The sequence below is a fragment of the Urocampus carinirostris genome, chromosome 6 (assembly GCF_059441175.1).
Source record: "Urocampus carinirostris isolate Australia breed hairy pipefish chromosome 6, RoL_Ucar_1.0, whole genome shotgun sequence".
NCBI lineage: Eukaryota > Metazoa > Chordata > Actinopteri > Syngnathiformes > Syngnathidae > Urocampus > Urocampus carinirostris.
Window position 1 is genome coordinate 6,643,108 of NC_142354.1, and position 22,654 is coordinate 6,665,761.

General features: G+C 38.3%; 1 protein-coding gene across 4 annotated transcripts in view; it reads left to right on the top strand.

Annotated features, from left to right (window-relative positions):
- Positions 1-22,654, top strand: part of slmapa (sarcolemma associated protein a) — a 56,864-nt gene that overhangs the window by 4,215 nt on the left and 29,995 nt on the right. For all 4 annotated transcript variants that reach the window (XM_088337634.1, XM_088337633.1, XM_088337635.1 and 1 more), the window contains exons 2-6: positions 9,551-9,698; positions 11,698-11,770; positions 18,870-18,906; positions 22,199-22,261; positions 22,488-22,583. In XM_088337634.1, the coding sequence (XP_088193760.1) occupies positions 9,551-9,698; positions 11,698-11,770; positions 18,870-18,906; positions 22,199-22,261; positions 22,488-22,583 (417 nt within the window). The remainder of the gene's footprint in view (positions 1-9,550; positions 9,699-11,697; positions 11,771-18,869; positions 18,907-22,198; positions 22,262-22,487; positions 22,584-22,654) is intronic.

Genomic DNA, 22,654 nt, shown 5'->3' on the forward strand with positions numbered 1-22,654 from the left:
TATCAACTATCAAGCATTAAACTGTATAGCTTTCTATATATTGTGTTATACTGTGACAATTGAACACATTTATAACTTTAAATCTGTTAATAGAAGTTAACCATTGCAGTTTTTTTATTTCTATAGTATTTAAACAAGATAAATATCCAGATATATTTTCTTAAGGCAGTACAAATAAAAGGAAAGTAAAAACTTCAATGCTCATTTATGTCGAAAAGGCATAATCTTTATTTTTAAATCTTCATATGGGAGGTCCGACGCAAACGTGTATTGTGTGTGTGGTCTTTTGTAAAGAATCTGTCGACACTTGACAGAACAGGTTCAGCAAGTCTCGAAATTCACAATTGTAAGGATGAAACAAAACCATTGGCTCAAGGAAAGTTCTCACAACTCATTATACTAAACATGTTCCTTTGGAGTCCATTTGCCAAAGATAACTATATTCCTCAGTTACTCAATAGCTGTAACAGATGATAAAATATTATAAAGTACTATTATGTGTATATTTATATTATATGCATAATACAAAGCCAGGGTAGCTCACCAAAGATGTTGTCTTGCAGCCATCACGTTCAATGATAATACGCAACCATGGCCCCATACATCCGCGAGTGAAGTGAATCCAATCGCGTAAAATATTTACGTACTCCAAAACACGCTTTAATGCCTACAAATAAAAATAAAAATCAAAGAAAAGCATCTTAGCATCGATGGACGTCGCTTGTTACTAGCTGTCAGTTTAGCCCCCATAAAATTATTTTTTTCTAGGCCGTTTACCAACCAGACTTGTGATTCACATCTCTTACAACCAATCGCAGGCTTTGTTTTACCACACTTTACCTTGTACAAGCCTGTAAATACTAACAAGGACCTGTCTCTTTTACCTCCGAATTACTTTAGCCGAAAGTGACTGATTTAAATGATCATTGAACAGTGGCACTCAAATAGTGGGGGGGGGGGGGGTGTTGGGGCGTTTGAAATCAGGAACTTTTTATGCTTACCCAGAATAAAGTGAAATTGCACCTCCACTACATTAGTGGGCAATGGCGCTCTCATTGGCAGAGTGAGCGCTCAGTGGTAAAGCATCCGCGCTTTTGCGCATGCATAGCCGAGAGAATAAGTATGAAGTGTAGACACGTGTTGCAAACCCTCCAGTGAACCTTATGAAAAAATTTTTTAACAGGGATGAGAAGACAAGCAGAGAGAGACGAGAAAAAGGGGAAAACGAATGTCTTGGCTTTCTAGGGCGTGAAAGTTTATCGAAGCATAAGTAGCAATCTGTTGTGACAGAAAATAAGTGAGAAGAACTGATCTACAAAGGGTGGGCACATTTTTTTGGTTGCCAGGCTGCACTGGGTATAAAGCAATTGGCAGAAGAGCCGATAAGCAAGCCAGGAAAAAAAAAAAAGATTGATTCAATTTTTTTGTAGTTAACAATTCAGTCTGCAATCCGATACTTACATGAAGGACAAATGTACCGTAAATTCCGGACTATAAGCCGCTACTTTTTCCCAAAATTTTCGACCCTGCGGCTTATTCAGTGATGCGGCCAATTTATGTAATTTTTCGAGTTCAAGGAACATGTCGCAGCTTACAAGCTAAATGCAATTGAGCAGTCCGATAAAGAAGGAAATTGAGCTACTTCAAGCAGAGCTACTGCACACAAACTTTACCTTTCGAGCGTGTTTTTGAATAAGGGAGCATGGGACGTCGTCTATATGACAAAGTCTCATGCCCGTACTGGAGAAGACGACTTTGTTGACGTCAATAATGGGGAGGAAAATGAGGACGGTTTACCGTGGTTTCTACAAGTACGGTATGTTTTTTTTAACAGACTCGTTTACTGCGTTGCGAGTGTGTTGCCAGGTAGCGTTTTGCTACCCTTCACAGGCACGGTTTGGGATGAAAGTTTTAATATTATTATTAAAGCTTTGAAAACTCTCTCGGTGTACCGTCTTTCTTTGTAAATATGTGTAACCATGTATAATATGTATATGCAACTGTATATTTTTGTAATGTATTTATTTCTATTTATTTTGGACACTTATTCTGATAAGTCTTGCACTGACCAATTAAAAAGAAGGGGCGTAAGAGACACGGGGGATGACGGGAAGTGGGGACCGGTAAAGGTGAGTGTTTGGACACGGCAGACAATAGTGGATATATATTTTTTCCACCCTTAACTTTGGAAATATACACTTTTTTTCCTTGGATTACTTTTAACGGGACCCAGACTCTGCAGGTCTGCAACCAATGATAACTACCGGCATTATTTTCCGATATTATGCCAGCTGTGGTCTTAAAACTGTGTAGTCTATGTTCAATTAAAATCGCGGGACTCAAAGTCGGGTTTGGGTTAATCTTGTAATTTTGTTGTATGTTTTAATGTGGGCGCATGCGGCTTATATATAGGTGCGGCTTGTGTAAGTACACAAGCGGCAATCCTCTTAAAATGTGATGGGTGCGGCTTATAATCAGGTGCGCTCTATAGTCCGGAATTTACAGTAATAATGTATATGGTGTGCCACATTAAGAAGCCTGACGGGCTGTAGTTTGCCCACCCCTAAACTAGAAGATGGTTTAATGCTATTCTTTTTTTTTTCAGAAACTGAAACCTTCTATTACTTCGCTCAATGTTCTGCTCTTACAAATCCGTCTTCGATTAAATTGGATTGAGGAGTGGACCACTAGTTGCCTGCTCATGCATGTACCAGAGTACTGGATCACAACAGCTTTATCCTCCTAGAGGACACAGTCATAATCGTTGGGTCATGATGTCTTTCAAGCAATATTTATCCATGATTATGACATAATCCCCTGTAATTTTGTCCTTTTATGAACCCTTACACTGACCTCTGGTTTACTTTTGATCAGTAAATTCAGCTTGATTTAAATTTCACAATTCCTATCACCATATTTGGCAGTGGAAATAGTGTTATAATGAAACAAGTAATTCCTTTTTTTTTAAACAAAAAATAATGGATATGGCATGTAACCAAACAAACCAATGTGTTTATTGTCATTTTATACAGTAATCCCCCGTTTTTCGCGGGCGTTGCATTTCAAACAAGTTCCGTGACAGTCAAAACCCGCAAAGCACAAAAATGTATTTTTTTCTATACCATTAACATATAATATGACTGAAACAAAATAGAATCTTTAAATCTAAAAATCAAAGCACAGAACATTGAATTGTTGTTGAATGTAAATAGTCTGCATTTATACAGCGCATTTCAAGTCAATAAAGACCTCCCAAAGCGCTTTTCCCTTTTACACACTGAATGAAAAAGTGCAAAGAAATCAGAGGGTTTCTCCTCTCAGTGTAAAAAAACAAGGTAGAGAGCGGCCAGCTTCCTCTATGATAGCATCAGGGATCCTGGGTGAGCCAGGTCTCCGTGATGATCGAAATACTAAGTCATAATGGATCTGGTGTTGGTGGCTTGTTACGTAGCTGATAACAATCCGCGGAGCAACCTGTGTTGATCAGCATTTCTTTGCGCACTTCAGACTTTCCTCAGAGTCTGATTTAATTAATGAAGCACACACATATGCACATCAACTCACACAGCTCACCATGACCTGCCGCCGTAGTGGCATTTGATGTGTGTTGTCTGCTGCAAAACACACACCATGACGTATTGAACAAGCAGTCTTTTGCTTACTAGATCCATGAACTACAGGTTTTGAGATGTTACTAATCAGCAGAGGCCAAGTTTATCAATATGAAGTTGGTACTAGTGATTCTCGCATTCTTTTTCACTTTTTGTTTTGTTATTTTACAGTAGCCACTAAAAGTTCTAGTGCATGTAACATTTACGTATGCCCTAATAATTATTTTATTATACTTTTTTTTAGATTAGCCAGTTTAAGGTCCTAAGTTGGTCTTTTGACCTTGCCCATGATTGTCTGCAAACAACTTGAGTGAAATGATGTATTATTTTTGCTTGTATTCCAAAATACTTTCACACCCTCTAGTTGATGAGTCACAAAATTACTTCAGGTGTGGCTATACAGACAACAGGCTTTTTAGCCTTTTTCTTTTCCTTGTTTTTGACATTAGACAAGCAGTTTTGATTACACTTGAGAAGTAAGGGCTTGATTGTTCCAAAAAGGCTATCAGTCTAGTTTACAATAAGTCACAAAATAACCACTTTTTCAGTTTTGCTCATTTTTGCTGGGAAAGAAATTCTGAGCCTGTTTGTTCTTGTTTCAAGGGACTTGTATCGCCTATGTAAGAGCAACAGGTCAAATAGGTAGCGAGAAGAGTCCTTTATTTTCTTAAATTTTTTTGCTTATTCAGATCAATATTGTTTTTTATTTTAATAAATTAAATATTTTACCACACGGAGGCACTAAATAATAGACAATGTCCCTTTTTAACTGTCATGTTGTCAAAAGTTTGGTGCCTTTTAGTGATGGTGCACCAGTTGTACGACTTCAGTCATTACATGCAGAGCCATGCATGGATGAAAAAAAACTGTCTAGCACATAAATCTATGTTGTGTATTATGCAAATATCTAAATTCATTTTGTATCTGCCCTCCTGGGTAGTGCTAGCCTCATCCCTACATTAATAAATCATTTTAAGCTACCGTGATCAAAACTTTTCATTCCCCCAAGATCGAAATTTTGTATGTTATGCAAAAGTTGCCCCTCCGACCCTTACGGTGACAACTCCTGTTTGTGTGTGTGTCTGTATGTGTGTGTTTATATGGATGCCAGGTTTTTCCAAACACTATTTTTCAATTAGGCACAAAATGTTTAGTGTTTCTCCCCACATTTATACAAATACGTTGCAAAATGTTCCATGTGCCAGCACACTTGAAAAATTTTGTCCCAAAGTTGACTAATCTGATGTCATTGAGGAAACACAATTCTTTCAAAATGGCAAATCCCTTTAACACTGCAGACAGTGACGAGCAGAGAATGCGTAGCGCTCGTTTCTGCTCAGAGGTAGGCGATTATGGCTTTTTGTTCGTGTTTTTCACCGTGTCTGTCGCTGTTGGTATAATTTTTTCCTATTAGCTCCCCTTTAGCGTCAGGTCTGCCGAGGGCTTTCCTTTTTTGTTTGCTCCTGGTTGGCGCTCGTTGGCCGGCTAGTCTGGCGTTCGCGCCAGTTTTGCCCTGTCCTTAGTTTTTTTCCTGGCCGACTTCTCGTTTATCGCTGCAGCGTTTGCCCCTTTTTGTTGTTGGTTCTCCATAAGCCTGCTCACCACATGTTTTTTGATCGGCTAGCCTGGTGTTGGTGACGATTTTCTCATGTCTTTTGGTTTGTTATCACCCTGTGGGGCTTCAGGTTTTTCGCCGTAGCCGTTCATTCTTTTCGTTGTTGGTCCCCGGTTAGCCTGGCTTTTTACTATATGTTTATTTGCTAGACTAGCACGGGAGCTTATGATGTATTTCCGCTATATTTAGGAATGTATGGGAATTACATCTAGCTCGGTAGCCTAGGTGGTAGGGCGCCCGCTCGAGACTGGGAGGTCCCTGGTTCAAGCCTCGGCCGAGTCATACCTAAGACTTACAACATTGGTACTCATTGCCTCCCTGCTTGGCACTCGGCATTAAGGGTTGGAATTGGGGGGTTTGGTCACCTAATGACTAAAATGGCTGCGCCCTGTTTGGCTGCGGCTGCATCGGCTCGCTACAGTTAATTTATACGGGTTAGGTGTATCGACATTTTGTTCTATGTGCATGGTTACAAAGAATGACAATAAAAGTAAATTCTATTCTATTCTATTCTTCTAACTTCCGGCGTTAGCGCCATTGTTTTGTTATCCTTGGTTTGTTTATTTCCCGACGGCTTTTGTCGCCGTAGGAATTGCCGCTTATCTTTGTTGGTTCCCAGTTAGCCTGGCTCCTCACTGAGTGTTTTATAGTCTGCCGGCCTTGTTTTTCCACCGAAGGGACTGCCGCCTTTGTTGGTCAGTCCTGGTTAGCCTCCTGTTGGCGGCTCTTCGTGTGTATTTATATTTTTGCCAATTAGCCCCTATTTAATACTGTTTAAGAATTTGGGATTACCTTTAACTTTTTGAAGCTGTATTAATTTTTATGGCTTATAATGTGCCTGAGGCTATTCTGGTTGAAAACCTCTAAAGTTCGGTCGCTCCTTCCCTTGTCTCCAGGTTACCATGGGGACAAGAGGTAAGAGTGTGTGCGCAAATGTGTGCATGTGTGTGCTGCGGTGTGGCACACTGCAGTATGTTGAACGGTGAGATCAGTGAAAACTCCCTCCTTTTTTTCTGATGAGTCTTTAGCAGATCAACGCGGTTCATAGTGGAGAGCTGATGGATGAAGCCCTCAGGATCGTCACCACAATTAGGGGCTTACATCACATCATACATTGTGTGCTTGTTTCTATGTCCAGTAGCCTGCACGCGTCGTCTTATGTGTTTACTTGCCTCTGTAAGTATATTGGGATCCACACTCCAATTTTTACTAGTATGCCAATGAGTGTCTAAGTTAATTAATCGTTGGTGTTCTGTTTTTGTTCACGTTATACCACTGATCTGGTTTGAGGAGAGCTGCGTTCATGTCGTTTCCATTGTTGTGCAACCCTGCAGAAGTGCAGTGTTTACAGCTTTAGAATAATTGATCACTAGTCTGAAAAGATTTAGATTTTCTTTCTTGATGGACCTTACTGTTTATTAATTGGCTCAAACCATGTTGATTCATATGTATCAGTTATTCGCATCTGTAGTTTACAGTCTCAGGGAGAAAACATGTCTGATATGTGAAGTTGAGTGACCACACTATGATAACATGGTCATTGCAAAAAGCAAGAAACAGGTGTTCAATCCATTATAGTAAGTCTATTCTCTCTAGCACTTTTTCTCAACAAGGTTTTTTTTGTTGATACTGGACTAGTGGCCAGCCAACTTTATGCATGGGAGCTTATAATGTATTTCCGCTATATTTAGAAATGGAAGTGAACTTCCGGCGTCGTTTTAATCTAATGCCAAAGGTTGTATCCATGTGAAGTGAACCTAGTGCATTGTATCGTAGAGTACTGAACATATTGAGATTTAAAGAGCACGATGCTACCTCCACAATGTTTGACAGTGGGGATTGTGGGTTCAGAAAGATGTGCAGTGTTACTCTCGGTTCAAACATTATGCGTTACATTCAGTCCAAAACGTTCAACTTTGGTGTCATCTGACAAGAGCACCTTGTTCCACATATTTTGTCTCCCATGTGGCTACTTGCAATGCCAGATGGGCCTTTTTGTGGTATTCTTTAGGAAAGGTTTTTTTTTGGCCACACTAACATTAAGGGGAGATTTATGCAGTGTATGACTAATAGTTGTCTTTTGCACAGGCATATATTGTCCCACCTCAGGTGTGTATGCCTGCAGGTCATCTAATGTGATCACGCACCCCTTGGTTGCTTCTTTGATTAGTTTCCTCCCTGTTTGAGCCAAAAGTTTAGAGGGACAGCCAGGTCTTGGTGGGTTTTTCGGTGGTTTCATGCTCGTTCCATTTTGATATTATTATTATTATCTGGTAGATGTGAAAATATTTTCATTTTTTTTTTAAACTTTGAAGCCTGAAATGGGACAATATGACAAAAGTTATAGAGGGTTGGGCAATACTTTGGCGAGGCTTTGTTATATTTTAACATACTATAACAATTCAAGTTACAGTACATTAAAATTCAAATGTGTTTGGTTTTTATTTCAAGATTTTTAGGCTATCTATTTAGAAAAGGTGATGTTGTGTTTTTTTTAATACGTGTCATTTGTGCTGAACATGGAAAAAAGGACATTGAGAAAATATCCACCTATGAGATGTCATTTTTATTTGTGGAAGAAATCTGTTGATTATTCCTAGTTTAATTGGTCTGAAAATAATTAAAATTGATGCCTTTAAATCAGGGGTCTGTAACCTATGACAAGCGTGCCAGCAGTGGCACGCGAGGGGTTAACCAGTGGCATGCGAGCGCACGGCAAAATAATAATGATTACATTTTAAAATTACCTGAAAATTTTTTCAGTTGCGCGCCGTGTTATTTAGAGGCTTTATGTTAGCGCCCCTCCTCCTCTGCTCTGTTGGTAAGCGTGTGTCTGCGCAGCGCTGAGAAGAGAAGGAAAGATCCATGTTTTAACCCAGCCAACGAAACAAACGCACGCGATAAATGAACGAATCATGACGGCTCCTCGAGCGAAAACATCTCGTTCTTTCCAGCCAGTGTGGACAGACCAATGAGGCTTTGTGCAAAAAATGACCGTGCTGTTTTGTGCATTATGGCTCAAGAGCGTTGTACCTTGCACGGCAACTGTGAAACGTCATTACGAGATGAAACATGAACATGAATTCAAGGATGAGTCTGACAAGGCGGAGACATTAAAACGCGCTGTGTCCAGGCACGGCAAACACACAGACCCTGAAAACCATTGTCACAGCTAAAAACACCACCACTGAAGCAAGCTATCACATTGCTCACTGCATAGCAAGGCACAGAAAACCATTTACTGATGGCGAATATTTTAAAGAAGCTTATTTGTGCGTGTATATGTGTGTTTGGCATGCCTTCTGCTTTGCTGCTGTTATTTCAAGTTTTGATATTTTCTGCAACAAGATATAATTGATGAATGGTATGGTAGCTGTCCATATCACTTGTTTTTTGATTGTACATAATTGTTAATGAAGAATGGTTGATTTTGGTTAATTCTTGTGGCGAAAAGTTGAAGTCATGGATGGCTACAGACCTTTCCACTTGTTATTTACATTCCTTTTTTAATTGATTGATGAGCAAGAAGAGTGGAAGATAAATTGGTCAGTAATACCAGTGTTTTTCAACCAGTGTTCCGGGGCACACTAGTGTGCCGTGAGACCTTGTCTAGTGTGCCACTGGAATTTGCCCAATTTTATCTTTAAAAAAAAAAAAATCAGGCCATTATTCAGTATTTTTGCAATCTTCAGGCGAGGAACTGTAATAGTCATCCATATCAGTAGGTGGCAGTAGATTTTTATATACTTTTTATGTACTAATTATCTGCTCTTGAGGTAGCACAGTACATTTAATAACTTAATTTGTTTAACAAAGCGGTTTAGGATTGCACTGTAAAAAAATAAGAACATTAAGTACACCAATCTTTTTTAATTTTAAGTATTATTTTCTTTTTTTGTACTAATTATCTGCTTATGAGGTAGTACACTGAAATATTTGACATAATTTTCAAACATTTTTGATGGACGGTGTGCCTTGGAACTTTTTTATAAATAAAAGTGTACCTTGGTTCAAAAAGGGTTGAAAACCACAGAGTTATACGATTAAAATGTATATCCATGTTGTTTATTTGGACTGGTGTAAAATTACTGCTCTGATGGATATTAAAAAATGTTGTGCGAGTCATTAATCTTGGTGTGGCACACTGATTTACAAGGAAATTTGAAAGTGGCACTCCACACCAAAAAGGTTGCTGACCCCTGCTTTAAATGAATTGCTTTAAAATGCTTAAAATACTATTGGCTATTCATGTGTTACATGTTTATATATGAGAAATTTAAGGGTAAAGATGGTAATGTGTTTTTTTTTCTTTTTTTTCTTCCAGTTTTACCTTCAGGACACTAAAAGCAGCAATGGCACCTTCATTAACAGCCAGCGCTTGAGTCGGGGCTCAGAGGAAAGTCCACCTTGCGAGGTTCTATCAGGAGACGTTATCCAGTTTGGTGTGGACGTCACGGAAAACACACGTAAAGGTTCGCATGTTAAGGCCTGAATACAACAAGTCTGAGATTACGAAAGGGTCCGAGCTGTCATAAAGTTTATGGAGTTATGTTTTCCCACATTAAACTTCATTAATCGAGGTCAGAACGTTGGGACATTTGCTTACTTGGGTTGTAAGATAGCAAACCCAGCAAAACAAGTTCGAACTAATGTGGATAAATGAAGCAAAGTTGATGTGTTTCCTTTTGCACATTTTGCTCATCACCCTCTACATTTGGACGTCCAGTGCCTGTCCTGAAAAGGTCTGCGTGATGCGGTAAAAAAAGAAATGAAACAGAACCTAGCTTACCCGTTGTCTCTGTGAAACTCATTAATGTTTTGCTCTGCTTGGGAATTGTAAAACATGAACACTAAGTTGGCTCTATGACTTGTGTAGGCTTTTGCCCGTCCCTGTCAAGAGCTTCTGTTTGACCTCTTTCCCTGTGAGAAATAACTTTTATTGTCACCAAATGTTAAGGAAGTTTACTTTAACATGTTCCTTGTTTAACCGCCCGATGCTACAGGGTGGGAACGTCGCGTTTGGCACATTTGGCTCATGTTGACTTGTATACAGGCCTTTAATGTTTAGAAAATATGTATGCAATGGTCTTTTTCTATTTTACGGATCTGCTATTTTCTTGATGCCAGATTTGTTTTAATGTGAACAACACTGTATATAAAGTAAACCACCACATACACATGTGTTAAAAAGTATTCAACCCCAATTTTTCGTGAAGCACAGCTAAACACAAATTTCTTGCAACAAACCGGTATCTTTGCCATTCTTCATCAGTAAAATTCTACAGTTATTTAATTAATTTGGCTTGTGTGCTGCATCATCTTTCAGTAAGTATTGTTATTGTGATGGCTGCGCCACAATTTTCCTACCCTTCTTTTTCAACCAAGCTGTGTTAGATTTTTAAGTCTACATTAGGATTATTGACTTATTTGAAGGTGTAACTCCCGAGCCTCAGCTTTGTAGCTGACTGCTTTAGATTATCATATAGGATCTCCTGGTACTAAACTGAAATTCTAATAATTCAATATATTTTGAATATCTATGTATAAATGTAATTATTTTTTAAATATCATGCAAAGTAAACATTGTTTTACTCACCCATATCAAGCACTACTAGCATCAACTTACAGTACATGGTATTCCAGCCTCCTAATTTAACTTTGGTGTTAGAACAATATCTAAATGTTATCCACTGTCGGGGAAAACCTGGTAAATCACCTCTATTACGCTTAAAAACAAAAGTATGTTTAGTTTCAAGAATATAAGAATATTAAGAAATATAAAAAGATATGCATTCATCCGAAACCATTTTATTGACTAGGATATATTTTAAACGCATCAACCACAAAAAGATAGGGTACACTGTAATTTTATGTTTGAATGATACCTAATGCAAAAGTTTACTCTTTCGATTCAGAATAGCTTGACTTGGCTCACCTTTATATACTCCTGCACACGAGCAACATTTGAATCATCTGACTTTGCATTGACCTTAAGGGCTACTTGGCGCTGACCTCAAAGCTCACGTTATCTCTCAAAATTAACATTTGAGTCAGCTTTTCTGCTCCACTACCAAACCTTTCAAATAAGAGTTGAGGTGAATATTCATCTTGCATTTGGACCTCATCTATGCCAGAATCATTTCAATTCCTTCTGTATTTCCTTTAATATATTTGCCTATCAAGATATTTCGCTGCCTTTAGAAGGACAAACAAAGTTATACTATTGATGTCAAATATTTATTCGCGGAGCAAATAGGTACTAATTTAATTCGATATTTTCCTGCAGCACAGATTAATTCATGCGCTAATGTCCCAAATATTGTATCGTTGGCAATCTACTGCATTTAGACAAGACGGATCACTGATTATGTAAGATGTTAAATTATTTTCTCCAGTTATCAGATGATTATGAGAAATTATCATTTGTATGTTTTGTGTTTGAAAATGTGTGTTGCGGTTGTGTATTTCTAGTCACACATGGCTGCATTGTGTCAACAATCAAACTCTTCCTGCCCGACGGGATGGAGGCTCGTCGACGAAGCGAGTGAGTACAACACAGATGCGTTACACTATTTCATGTGATATATTCTTGTCAAATGCAAAAATGGGGGGGAGAAAGCTTTATTCTTGTAATTCTATAAAAGAAAATGTCAATAATACGTTTTTTAAAAGATGTTAAGGCTTTATTGGGCACATTAAACTTGCAGGCAATAACCAGATTAAAAAAGGAATGTTGTCAGTACTCTGATTAAGTAAAGCCATGTAAAAAAGAACAATAATCCATTTAAGTTTTAGTTTGACTGCAAGTTTTGGATTCCAGTGGTTGGGTTAGTTATAAGGTTTAAGTTTAAATAGTTTAGACAAGTTTAAAAAAGGAGAAAATACATCAATTTATTTTGAACTTGCAAGGAGAGCAGGAAAGGACCCAGACCTCACATAAGAAATTCCCACCTGTTTAAAAATCAAACAACAGTAACATGATATGCCATATGTGACAATAATATAAACAGTGTGTAATTGTCCAACTAATTTTTCAATTGCTCACGCATGTATACGCACTAATAATCCAATTGTTTGCGCGCAAATGCAGTGTCTCATCCAAAGTATATTTATGCCCGAAAGCACTGTCCGCCTTGTGGTACAGACATAAATTATAGACACAAACTCCAGCTTACTTGCTATAAAAGCTTCATATTTATTGGTTAATTCCTCCAGAATGGTTCCGTTTAATTTCTTGCCCACATGGCAAAAATACTTCAGGCCGTAAATAGTGGACGCAACAGTTGTATCTCGCCATATGTAGTGTAAGGTTTATGCTTTTGGCAAACTATGTCATACGCACATTTCTTGAGAAAGTTAAGTCACGCAATAAAGGTGGGTTTGTTTTTTTGTTTACCACCTGCAGTGACTCTTTTTGTCATTTTGATGGGTGATTATGTTTTTTCTCTCTACACACAACCTACTCTTAAGCGTTTAGAGTCCACTGGAAGGAACCCGCCTCCTTTATCACCCGATGAGTTATTTGCGCTACTCCGTGGTCCGAGGTGCGCTTGTTTCCTTGCACTGTTCGAGTAGGCAGCAACCACCACCAGTTTAATGAATCGCATACTGCCCTTTTATTCTGCAGCTGACGCACGAGCTTTGACGGGGGGCAAAAGGAACATTTAAGGAATTTTGCTGCTGAAAAAGTAAAGTAAGAAATCTTAGCGAGGCAGTTAGACACAGGTAGAGAGTGTGACGTTTGTACTCTACCCAACATCGATTTTCCATCTGCTAAATACAGCAGGAATACAACACAGGTAAACACTACCTACATTATTTTGGGTTTTTGGACAGTTTTGAATCGTTTCTGTTATAAAAAAAAAAAAAAAAAATAATAATTCTGTAGTTTTTTTTTTTTGTACTTTGACTTAAAAAAATGGACTTATGCGTTTCCTTATAGTTGTTTCTGGAAGTGTTGGTAGCAGATTACATATTAACAGATCACCGTTGGGTTGTGCAGTCTCCTTCTTCCCCACAAGACTTTGTAATCTTGTCCCTGCTTGTGGTGTGTTCACTAAAGTGATTGAATTTGCAAGGGCGCTGCATTGATCCTTAACCACTTATAGTTTGATTACAGTTTTTTATCTTGTAGCTATCATACTCTGTGTTGTCAATTTTAGGTTTATTTGTTATGGTATGTTAATAAATTGGTCATAACCCTTTAACTAAATTTTTCATGCACAGTTAAGGCCAATCTCAATTTGTTTTATTTTAGTATTTTAATTGCAAATAATGTTTAGTCATGAAGACAATATATGTATTTTTCCTTCAGTTCTTTATGATAAAAATCGTTTTTCAACGCAAGAATGAAAGAGGAATGAATAGATAATTTAAATATATACTGGACTGTCTCAGAAAATTTGAATATTGTGATAAAGTTCTTTATTTTCTGTAATGCAATTAAAAAAACAAAAATGTCATACATTCTGGATTCATTACACATCAACTGAACTATTTCAAGCCTTTTATTATTTTAATATTGCTGAATTTGGCTTACAGCTTAAGAAAACTCAAAAATCCTATCTCAAAATATTAGAATATCATGAAAAAGTATACAAGTAGGCTATTCAACTAATCACCTGAATCATCTAATTAACTCGAAACACCTTGCGAGGGTTTCCTGAGCCTTAAAAACACTCAGCTTGGTTCAGTAAACTAAATCACTGCTGATCTGACTGCTGTCCAGAGGACCATCATTGATACCCTCCATCAGGAGGGTAAGACACGAAAAGAAATTTCTCAAAGAGCAGGCTGTTCACAGAGTGCAGTTTCAAAGCATATCCACAAAAAGTCTGTTGGAAGGGAAAAATGTGGCCGGAAACGCTGCACAACCAAGAGAGATGACCGCAGCCTTAACAAAATTGTGAAGAAGAGCTGCTTCCAGAATTTGAGGGAGCTTCAAAGACAGTGGGCTGAAGCTGGAGTCCAGGTATCAAAAGCCACAGTTCACAGACGTGTCCGGGAAATGGGCTACAATAGCCGTATTCCCATGGTCAAGCCACTTCTGAACTCAAGACAACGGAAGAAGCGTCTGACTTGGGCTATGGAGAAGAAGCACTGGACAGTTGCAGAGTGGTCCAAAGTCCTCTTTTCAGACGAAAGCAAGTTTTGCATTTCATTTGGAAGTCAAGGCGCCAGAGTCTGGAGAAAGGCTGGAGAAGAGCAAAATCCAAGTTGCTTGAAATCCAGTGTGAAGTTCCCACAGTCAGCAATGGTTTGGGGAGCCATGTCAGCTGCTGGTGTTGGTCCACTGTGTTTCATCAAGTCCAGAGTAAATGCAACTGTGTACCAAGAGATTTTAGAGCACTACATGCTTCCATCTGCTGAAAAGCTCTATGGAGATGAGTATTTCATTTTCCAGCATGATCTGGCACCTGCCCACAGTGCCAAAACCACCAGTAACTGGTGCACTGACCATGGCATCACTGTCCTTGATTGGCCTGCTAATTCCCCTGACCTGAACCCCATCGAGAATTTGTGGGGTATAGTTAAGAAGAAGATGAAAGACACCAGACCTACAAATGCAAATGAGCTGAAGGCCGCTATCGAAGCATCCTGGGCATCAATAACACCTCAGCAATGCCACAGGCTGATTGCCTCCATGCCACGCCGGATTGATGCAGTAATCCGTGCAAAAGGATTCCCAACCAAGTACTTAGTGCATCAATGGACATTTTCAAATGTTTGATTTAGTTTTGCTGTTATAAAATTATTTTTTTTACTTGGTCTGAGGAAGTATTCTAATATTTTGGGATAGGATTTTTGAGTTTTTTTCAGCTGTAAGCCAAAATCAGCAATATTCAAATAATAAAAGGCTTGAAATAGTTCAGTTGATGTGTAATGAATCCAGAATGTATGACATTTTTGTTTTTTTAATTGCATTACAGAAAATAAAGAACTTTATCACAACATTCTAATTTTCTGAGACAGTCCAGTATGCTGTTTTATGTCACTACAGGGAGTGCAGAATTATTAGGCAAATGAGTATTTTGACCACATCATCCTCTTTATGCATGTTGTCTTACTCCAAGCTGTATAGGCTCGAAAGCCTACTACCAATTAAGCATATCAGGTGATGTGCATCTCTGTAATGAGAAGGGGTGTGGTCTAATGACATCAACACCCTATATCAGGTGTGCATAATTATTAGGCAACTTCCTTTCCTTTGGCAAAATGGGTCAGAAGAGGGACTTGACAGGCTCTGAAAAGTCAAAAATAGTGAGATATCTTGCAGAGGGATGCAGCACTCTTAAAATTGCCAAGCTTCTGAAGCGTGATCATCGAACAATCAAGCGTTACATTCAAAATAGTCAACAGGGTCGCAAGAAGCGTGTAGAAAAACCAAGGCGCAAAATAACTGCCCGTGAACTGAGAAAAGTCAAGCGTACAGCTGCCAAGATGCCACTTGCCACCAGTTTTGCCATATTTCAGAGCTGCAACATCACTGGAGTGCCCAAAAGCACAAGGTGTGCAATACTCAGAGACATGGCCAAGGTAAGAAAGGCTGAAAAACGACCACCACTGAACAAGACACACAAGCTGAAACGTCAAGACTGGGCCAAGAAAAATCTCAAGACGGATTTTTCTAAGGTTTTATGGACTGATGAAATGAGAGTGAGTCTTGATGGGCCAGATGGATGGGCCCGTGGCTGGATCGGTAAAGGGCAGAGAGCTCCAGTCCGCCTCAGACGCCAGCAAGGTGGAGGTGGGGTACTGGTATGGGCTGGTATCATCAAAGATGAGCTTGTGGGGCCTTTTCGGGTTGAGGATGGACTCAAGCTCAACTCCCAGTCCTACTGCCAGTTTCTGGAAGACACCTTCTTCAAGCAGTGGTACAGGAAGAAGTCCGCATCCTTCAAGAAAAACATGATTTTCATGCAGGACAACGCTCCATCACACGCATCCAAGTACTCCACAGCGTGGCTGGCAAGAAAGGGTCTAAAAGAAGAAAAACTAATGACATGGCCTCCCTGTTCACCTGATCTGAACCCCATAGAGAACCTGTGGTCCCTCATCAAATGTGAGATTTACAAGGAGGGAAAACAGTAGACCTCTCTGAACAGTGTCTGGGAGGCTGTGGTTGCTGCTGCACGCAATGTTGATCGTGAACAGATCAAAGCACTGACAGAATCCATGGATGGCAGGCTTTTGAGTGTCCTTGCAAAGAAAGGTGGCTATATTGGTCACTGATTTGTTTTTGTTTTGTTTTTGAATGTCAGAAATGTATATTTGTGAATGTTGAGCTGTTATGTTGGTTTCCCTGATGAAAATAAATAATTGAAATGGGTATACATTTGTTTTTTGTTAAGTTGCCTAATAATTATGCACAGTAATAGTCACCTGCACACACAGATATCCTCCTAAAATAGCTAAAACTAAAAAAGCCCCACTCCAACTTCCAAAATATTCAGCTTTGATATTAATGAGACTTTTGGGTTCATTAAGAACATGGTTGTTGTTCAATAATAAAATTAATCCTCAAAAATACAACTTGCCTAATAATTCTGCACTCCCTGTATATTTAATTTGGTTGTTTAAAATGCTCAATCATGCCGATCTAGCCTGGTTGGCGAAAACTTGGCTGACTATTTTTTTTTTAAAGGTGCCTAATTGGATACACGCAGATCATTGACTATCAACTTTAGCAAAAACTGCAACCAGGATTAAATGTGATTAATCTTGCTGCTCTGTTTTTTAAGTGTTAAATGATTTCAAACTTCTAAAACGCATACTGTAACCTCAGTCCGAGATGATTCATAGCAGAGCTTCTCTTACGACTTTATTGTAATAAATTTCATTTTGATTTTTTTTTTTAGCAATCCTTTAAACATCTAATAATTTACAGTTCTTATTCCGTAAACAAGGGATGGGCGTTACTGGAATTTTTGGCTTCCATCCGATCCAAGTAAATACAGATTAGTATTGATTGATGCCAAACTGACACTGATCCTTTTTTTTGCTTGGGAATGACATGATCATTAAATAATTGAGCCCCTCTCCCTTAAGTTAGTTTATAATTACGATAAACAAGGCACACGGATTTTAGCCACTAAAATGTTATATTTTTTATTAAATAACTACAACGCAAATATTTATCTTACAACTTTTTCGAAAAAAAAGTCTGGAGTCAAATAGCCAGGAGCAATTTAGCCAAAATACAAATATGACTTGGAGAGAGATGGGTGCCACCAGGCTATACTTGCCCAAGACACACCACAGGAAATGGTGCCCCTGCGACCCGAGTGATTAAGGGATCCAACCAACAAATATAACATGACAACTATACCTTTCATTTCACAATATTTTAAAAATGAAGTCAAAGTGCAAATAGTAGTAAGAATTCAATGTAAAAATCTTTGACAATATAAGAAATTAAAATAATTATACTACAACAACTGTTACAAAACAAAATTCAATAGAGTCAAACCCAAAAAGGAGCAGTAGAACAAAATATAAATACTCAACAAATTAAAATGTCAACAAAACTGAAATACCTTCTATTGCACAATAGTTGAAAAATAAAGTCAGTAATGCAAATAATGTGTAAACTAATCAATTAAATACTTTTACTACAGCAATTGTTTTAGAAAAAAAAAGTCAAGAGTCTTACTAAATGGGTAGCAATGTAACAGAACAACAGACACTGCATAAGAATGTCAACAAGTCAACTGAATTACCTTCAATGGCTCAACATTTTGAGAATTAAGTCAGTTGTGCAAAAAAAGTGCAATCACAGTTGGCTCAAATGTGAAAGATCTAATGTCTTATGACCCACCTGCACATTATTATAGTGATAGTTAAAACGGGAAGACTGCATTGATCCCAAGACAATAGTATGGATCCAATCCAAGTGCTCGCTCAGTATTGATATTTGGATCTATTTGCCCACCCTTATCATAAAGTTGTCAATTACATTTCTCAACAGTAAAGGGCAGGTGAACATTTGATTGCCTCAGACAATACATTTTATCCTTGATAACAACTTAACTGATACTCAAACGACTGTAAATTACATCATTGTCCCCTTTTTAAAAGAATGTCAACAAAGAATGAGAGTTAATTAGAGAAACGCCTTTCTCTTTTCCAGTCTACTTATTTTTCTACTTTTGGTCAAAGGATTGCCATCGAACAGAAATGATGACTTATGTTTTGGCATAAATTCACAAAATACAAGCTTTAAACACACTATCGTGTTTTTATTGAAATTACAAAAGGGTTGGTATTGAATTAATTAATTATTAATCCAAACAATTCTGATTTGATTAATCTTACTACTTATGACGCTATTTTTTTAACAATGTGTCTCATTAACCTAGCTTTATTGTGTTAAAAACCAGGCAGGAAAAAAAGTCTGTCAATTCCCCTATAATGTTCTGACAATCACACAGTTAAGGTTTTTGCAATCACTCAACCCTTTCGCCCCATTTTGTTGAACTTCTGTGCTTTATCATTCTGTGAAAATTTGACCTCGGTGTTTCCACAAGCGCTTAACTAAAAAAATAGGAGGATTGTTTTACTATTCAAATTGTAGTTAGCAGTGCTGTTCTTTGTGTTTTCCCTCCATTCTGTTTCCACCAAGTGTGCTCCTCTTGTCGTTGCAGTGTCATCCAGGCTCCACTGCCGCTGCCTGTAGACAAGGTAATGTGCCTGATGTGTTATGTTGTCCTGGTTGCCACACTTTTAATCATAGTTTCTCTCACTCACACGTGTTTATATTTTGTGCCTCACTGAATCACACACAAAACGAGTAGTGGTCAGCTGATGTTAGGAATGTGGAGATTGCTGCCGGTCCGCTGTTCCACATATTTGCCTGAGTGGATTGAGTGAGAACGTGCACAGTGCAGACCATGCATGTCCTCATAGCGGAGTTTGGAAAGTTACCAAGACGTTTTTTTTGTCCATTTTGTACTGTTCTGTTCTATGTATTGCAACCATCTAAACGGGGCCCCTGCATAACCTGTCTGAGGAATTTAACATGTGCGTGCTTAACACTGCAACCGAGTTGAACCAATAATTTAACATGAGATATAAGATTCATTATAGAGTTGCACACCCAGGCTCCATTAAAGCTAACTCTTTAACTTTTGTGATTCGATCCAAGTTGTCACCCTTTGGAGAGACTTAATTGGTAAACATTTATATAAACACACACACATGTTTTAAAGGGTTCAAAAGTGCTTAATGCTTGAAAGTCAAGTCTGCCTAAAAATGCATTTTTTTGCCATTGCTTTTTTTCCCTTGATAGTAAAACCAGCTGGCATTAGGGCTGCACAATTAACCAAAATCTAATCCATTTTGCGATGTGTGACGTAGTGTGATTGTGTAATCGCAAAACTCTATTTTTTGCAAGGATTTATTGTTCCTTGTTTTTGTTTTTTTTCCTCTGTTATTTGAGTGATGGAGTGTTTGGCCAACCAGTTAGGGTTTTAACGGCGCCAGCCAATGAGAGGCAAGTTTTAACGGCCCTCGTCAATGAAGGCGAGGCAAAGCTTGCAAGCGGCACACTGCCATACTTGTGTGAGCAGACAGCAACCCTAACAAAGCTCCCCAGAAAAAGGTGCTGTTTTCTTAATGTAAAGAATGTCACTATGATTAAAAGGGGACAGTGTGCTGTTTAGGGGTACAACATTTTCATTCAGTAAAAAAAGCATTGATTTGAATATAAGGCAAAAATACATGAACTATCATATCATTGCTAATTTTTATAAAAAAAATTAGGATTAGAATTTTTTTTTTTTTACATAGTGGAATGCCTACTTAAGTCGCCACCATGTTTGTCTGCCGTGTTGTTGCTTGCTGTGGCACTGGTTTTCCTTCGCATTAGACAACATTGCCATTTAGTGTTCAAATATTACACAGTGGGGTTTTAAGTACGCACTAAAACAAAAGTAGGACAGAAAATTCACTTTTATTTTGAAATCAGAATTTGAAATAATGGTTTGAAAAAATTGCAATTAGGTTTTTTTCCAAAATTGTACAACTGACATTACCGTATTTTCCGCACTATAAGGCGCACCTAAAAGCCTTTATTTTTTTCAAAAGCTGACCATGCGCCTTATAATACAGTGCGCCTTATTTATGGAACAATTTTAAAAATGCAAAGTTCTCCAACTAACTTGCAGCCGCCGACTAGATTATCCCCCGAACGCCAAGTAGTACGCGGTGTATGCTGGGTTTTATTTATCGGCGTTTCATTGGCTAACCAATGTGTCAATCATCAGTTGAATCGATCACTAATGGCTAAAGTTATTTGGAGGTCAAGGGGCGGATCCTTTTTATCATTTACAGGCTGGCATTGGCTTGAACGGCAAACAAAGCCTGCAATTGGCCGAAAAAGATGAATGCGTATAGCATGTGGCTGACTTCATAGAGAAAGCATTTTTTTCTATTCTGTATTTGTAAACATTGTATTCTCCTGGATTTACTACCCTCACGGATATAAGAGGACATTGGCTGCACATTATTATGAACACAACGACTTTGGTGAGCTTCTCCGGGTTTTATATTGTCCCTGTCTCTTGTTTCAGACTGAACTCGATGTTTCTGTGATAAGCGGTGCAGATAATGGATGGAATGGAGTGTCTATTTTTAAATTAAACTCAATTCCAAGTGTTAATTGTCATATGCACAGTAAAGTTGCGAGCGAAAAAGAAAATAGATACTAAGGAATGGTTAGCATTTCTTGAATCCCAAGACTTTAACCTTCCGAATGATTGAACGATGCATTTGAGTGACATCTTACGGACACCGTATCCGCACGTGTTCTCGACACGTATTTGCGTCTTTGCAAGCTTTCGGAATGTTAAGGGGGTAATAAGTTGGACTGAACTATCTGACTGTTTTGTCCACGTTCCCATTGTAGCGCCTTATAATCCGGTGCGTCTTATGTATATCAAAAATAGGACCAAAAACTATTTTTTCGGGGTGCGCCCTATAACCCGGTGCGCCTTATAGTGCGGAAAATACGGTACTTTGTATGGCATTGTCCTATAAAGCGTCATCGCTCTTTTCGAGTCACGCCCAAGAGGGAAGGTGCACGATACACCTAAACAGGGCACTATGAAGTTTTAAGTAGTGCAAGGATTAGGTATCAGTTATTGATATTATAAGCCATGTAAAAATGAAGTTGGTGTTTCCCAGTGGGAAATTAGAGTGGGAAGAACTTCTTGCAACTGAAAATGTAAGCTACATATTACCGTCATTTTACCAAACACCAATATAGAGAGAGAGAGAGATCTGTCTGAAAAACATTTACACACGTATTGTTCATATCCACAAATATATTTGCGATTAACTCAAAATCTAAGAATCATATGCCTTGATAAATGCACACGCAAGGTTAAATATTGCATATGTAAAACACAAATATATTTGTGAATCTGCAAAATACATGATTCACACTGGAATGTATGTTGTCTAATATATAACAGGAGCGTTTTCACGCTGAAACTAAAGCAAAGCAGTTGTTATCGTTTCCTGGCAAATTCAAAATGGAGCTGTTGGACCATCGAGATATTTGGTCAATTTGATTGGCTCTTCTTTTAATGTTACTTGAGAAATTTAATTAGCTTTGCAAGTCAAAATGTTCTTGAATTTTTAAAATGAAAAGGGTGTACTAACACTGCATGAATTAATTGATCACCAAATTATGAATGCGTAATGCCCACAAACCAAATTTATTTTGGGTGAAGTTATGTTGGAGAACATGTATTTTTGTCTTGAAACTTGTCTCCCAAAGAGTTGTGATGTTGTCATTTCAAATATTAAAACATACAGAACAAAAAAGGTATACAATTTAAATTACTCAGCACAAAGCACATACATAGCTCAGCTGACCTAGCAGTCTATATGAAATGAATTGACATATAAGATACACAAAATGAGCATGTAGCGCTCAAATACGTTAGTTTAATCTTTTTTTGTTTTCTAGGTTACAGCCAACACTCCCAGTATGTATTCTCAGGAACTGTTCCAGCTCTCCCAATACCTACAGGTAACACAGCGACACCTACTGGTCACTTTTTTCTCTTACAATCCCAAAGAGAGCGTGTTTTTCTCCTACGTTTTATGCAAATTTACAAACACACACACTAAGAAATTCTCTAGCAGATAATATTCTATTTGTGGTTTACATAAACAATCCTCATTTTCAGTTTTTTTTCAAAATATTTTAAAGATCCAGTGTGGTTTTCATGTACTTTTTTTTGTTTGTGCTACAGGAGGCCTTACACAGAGAGCAGATGCTGGAGCAGAAGTTGGCCACATTGCAGCGTTTGCTCACCACCACTCAGGAGGCTTCAGAGAGTAGTTGGCAGGTAGGAAAAGACAGCTTGGATGGACAGATGTGTGCATAGCTGATATGGCCAAAAGATAGTTGGAAGGATGG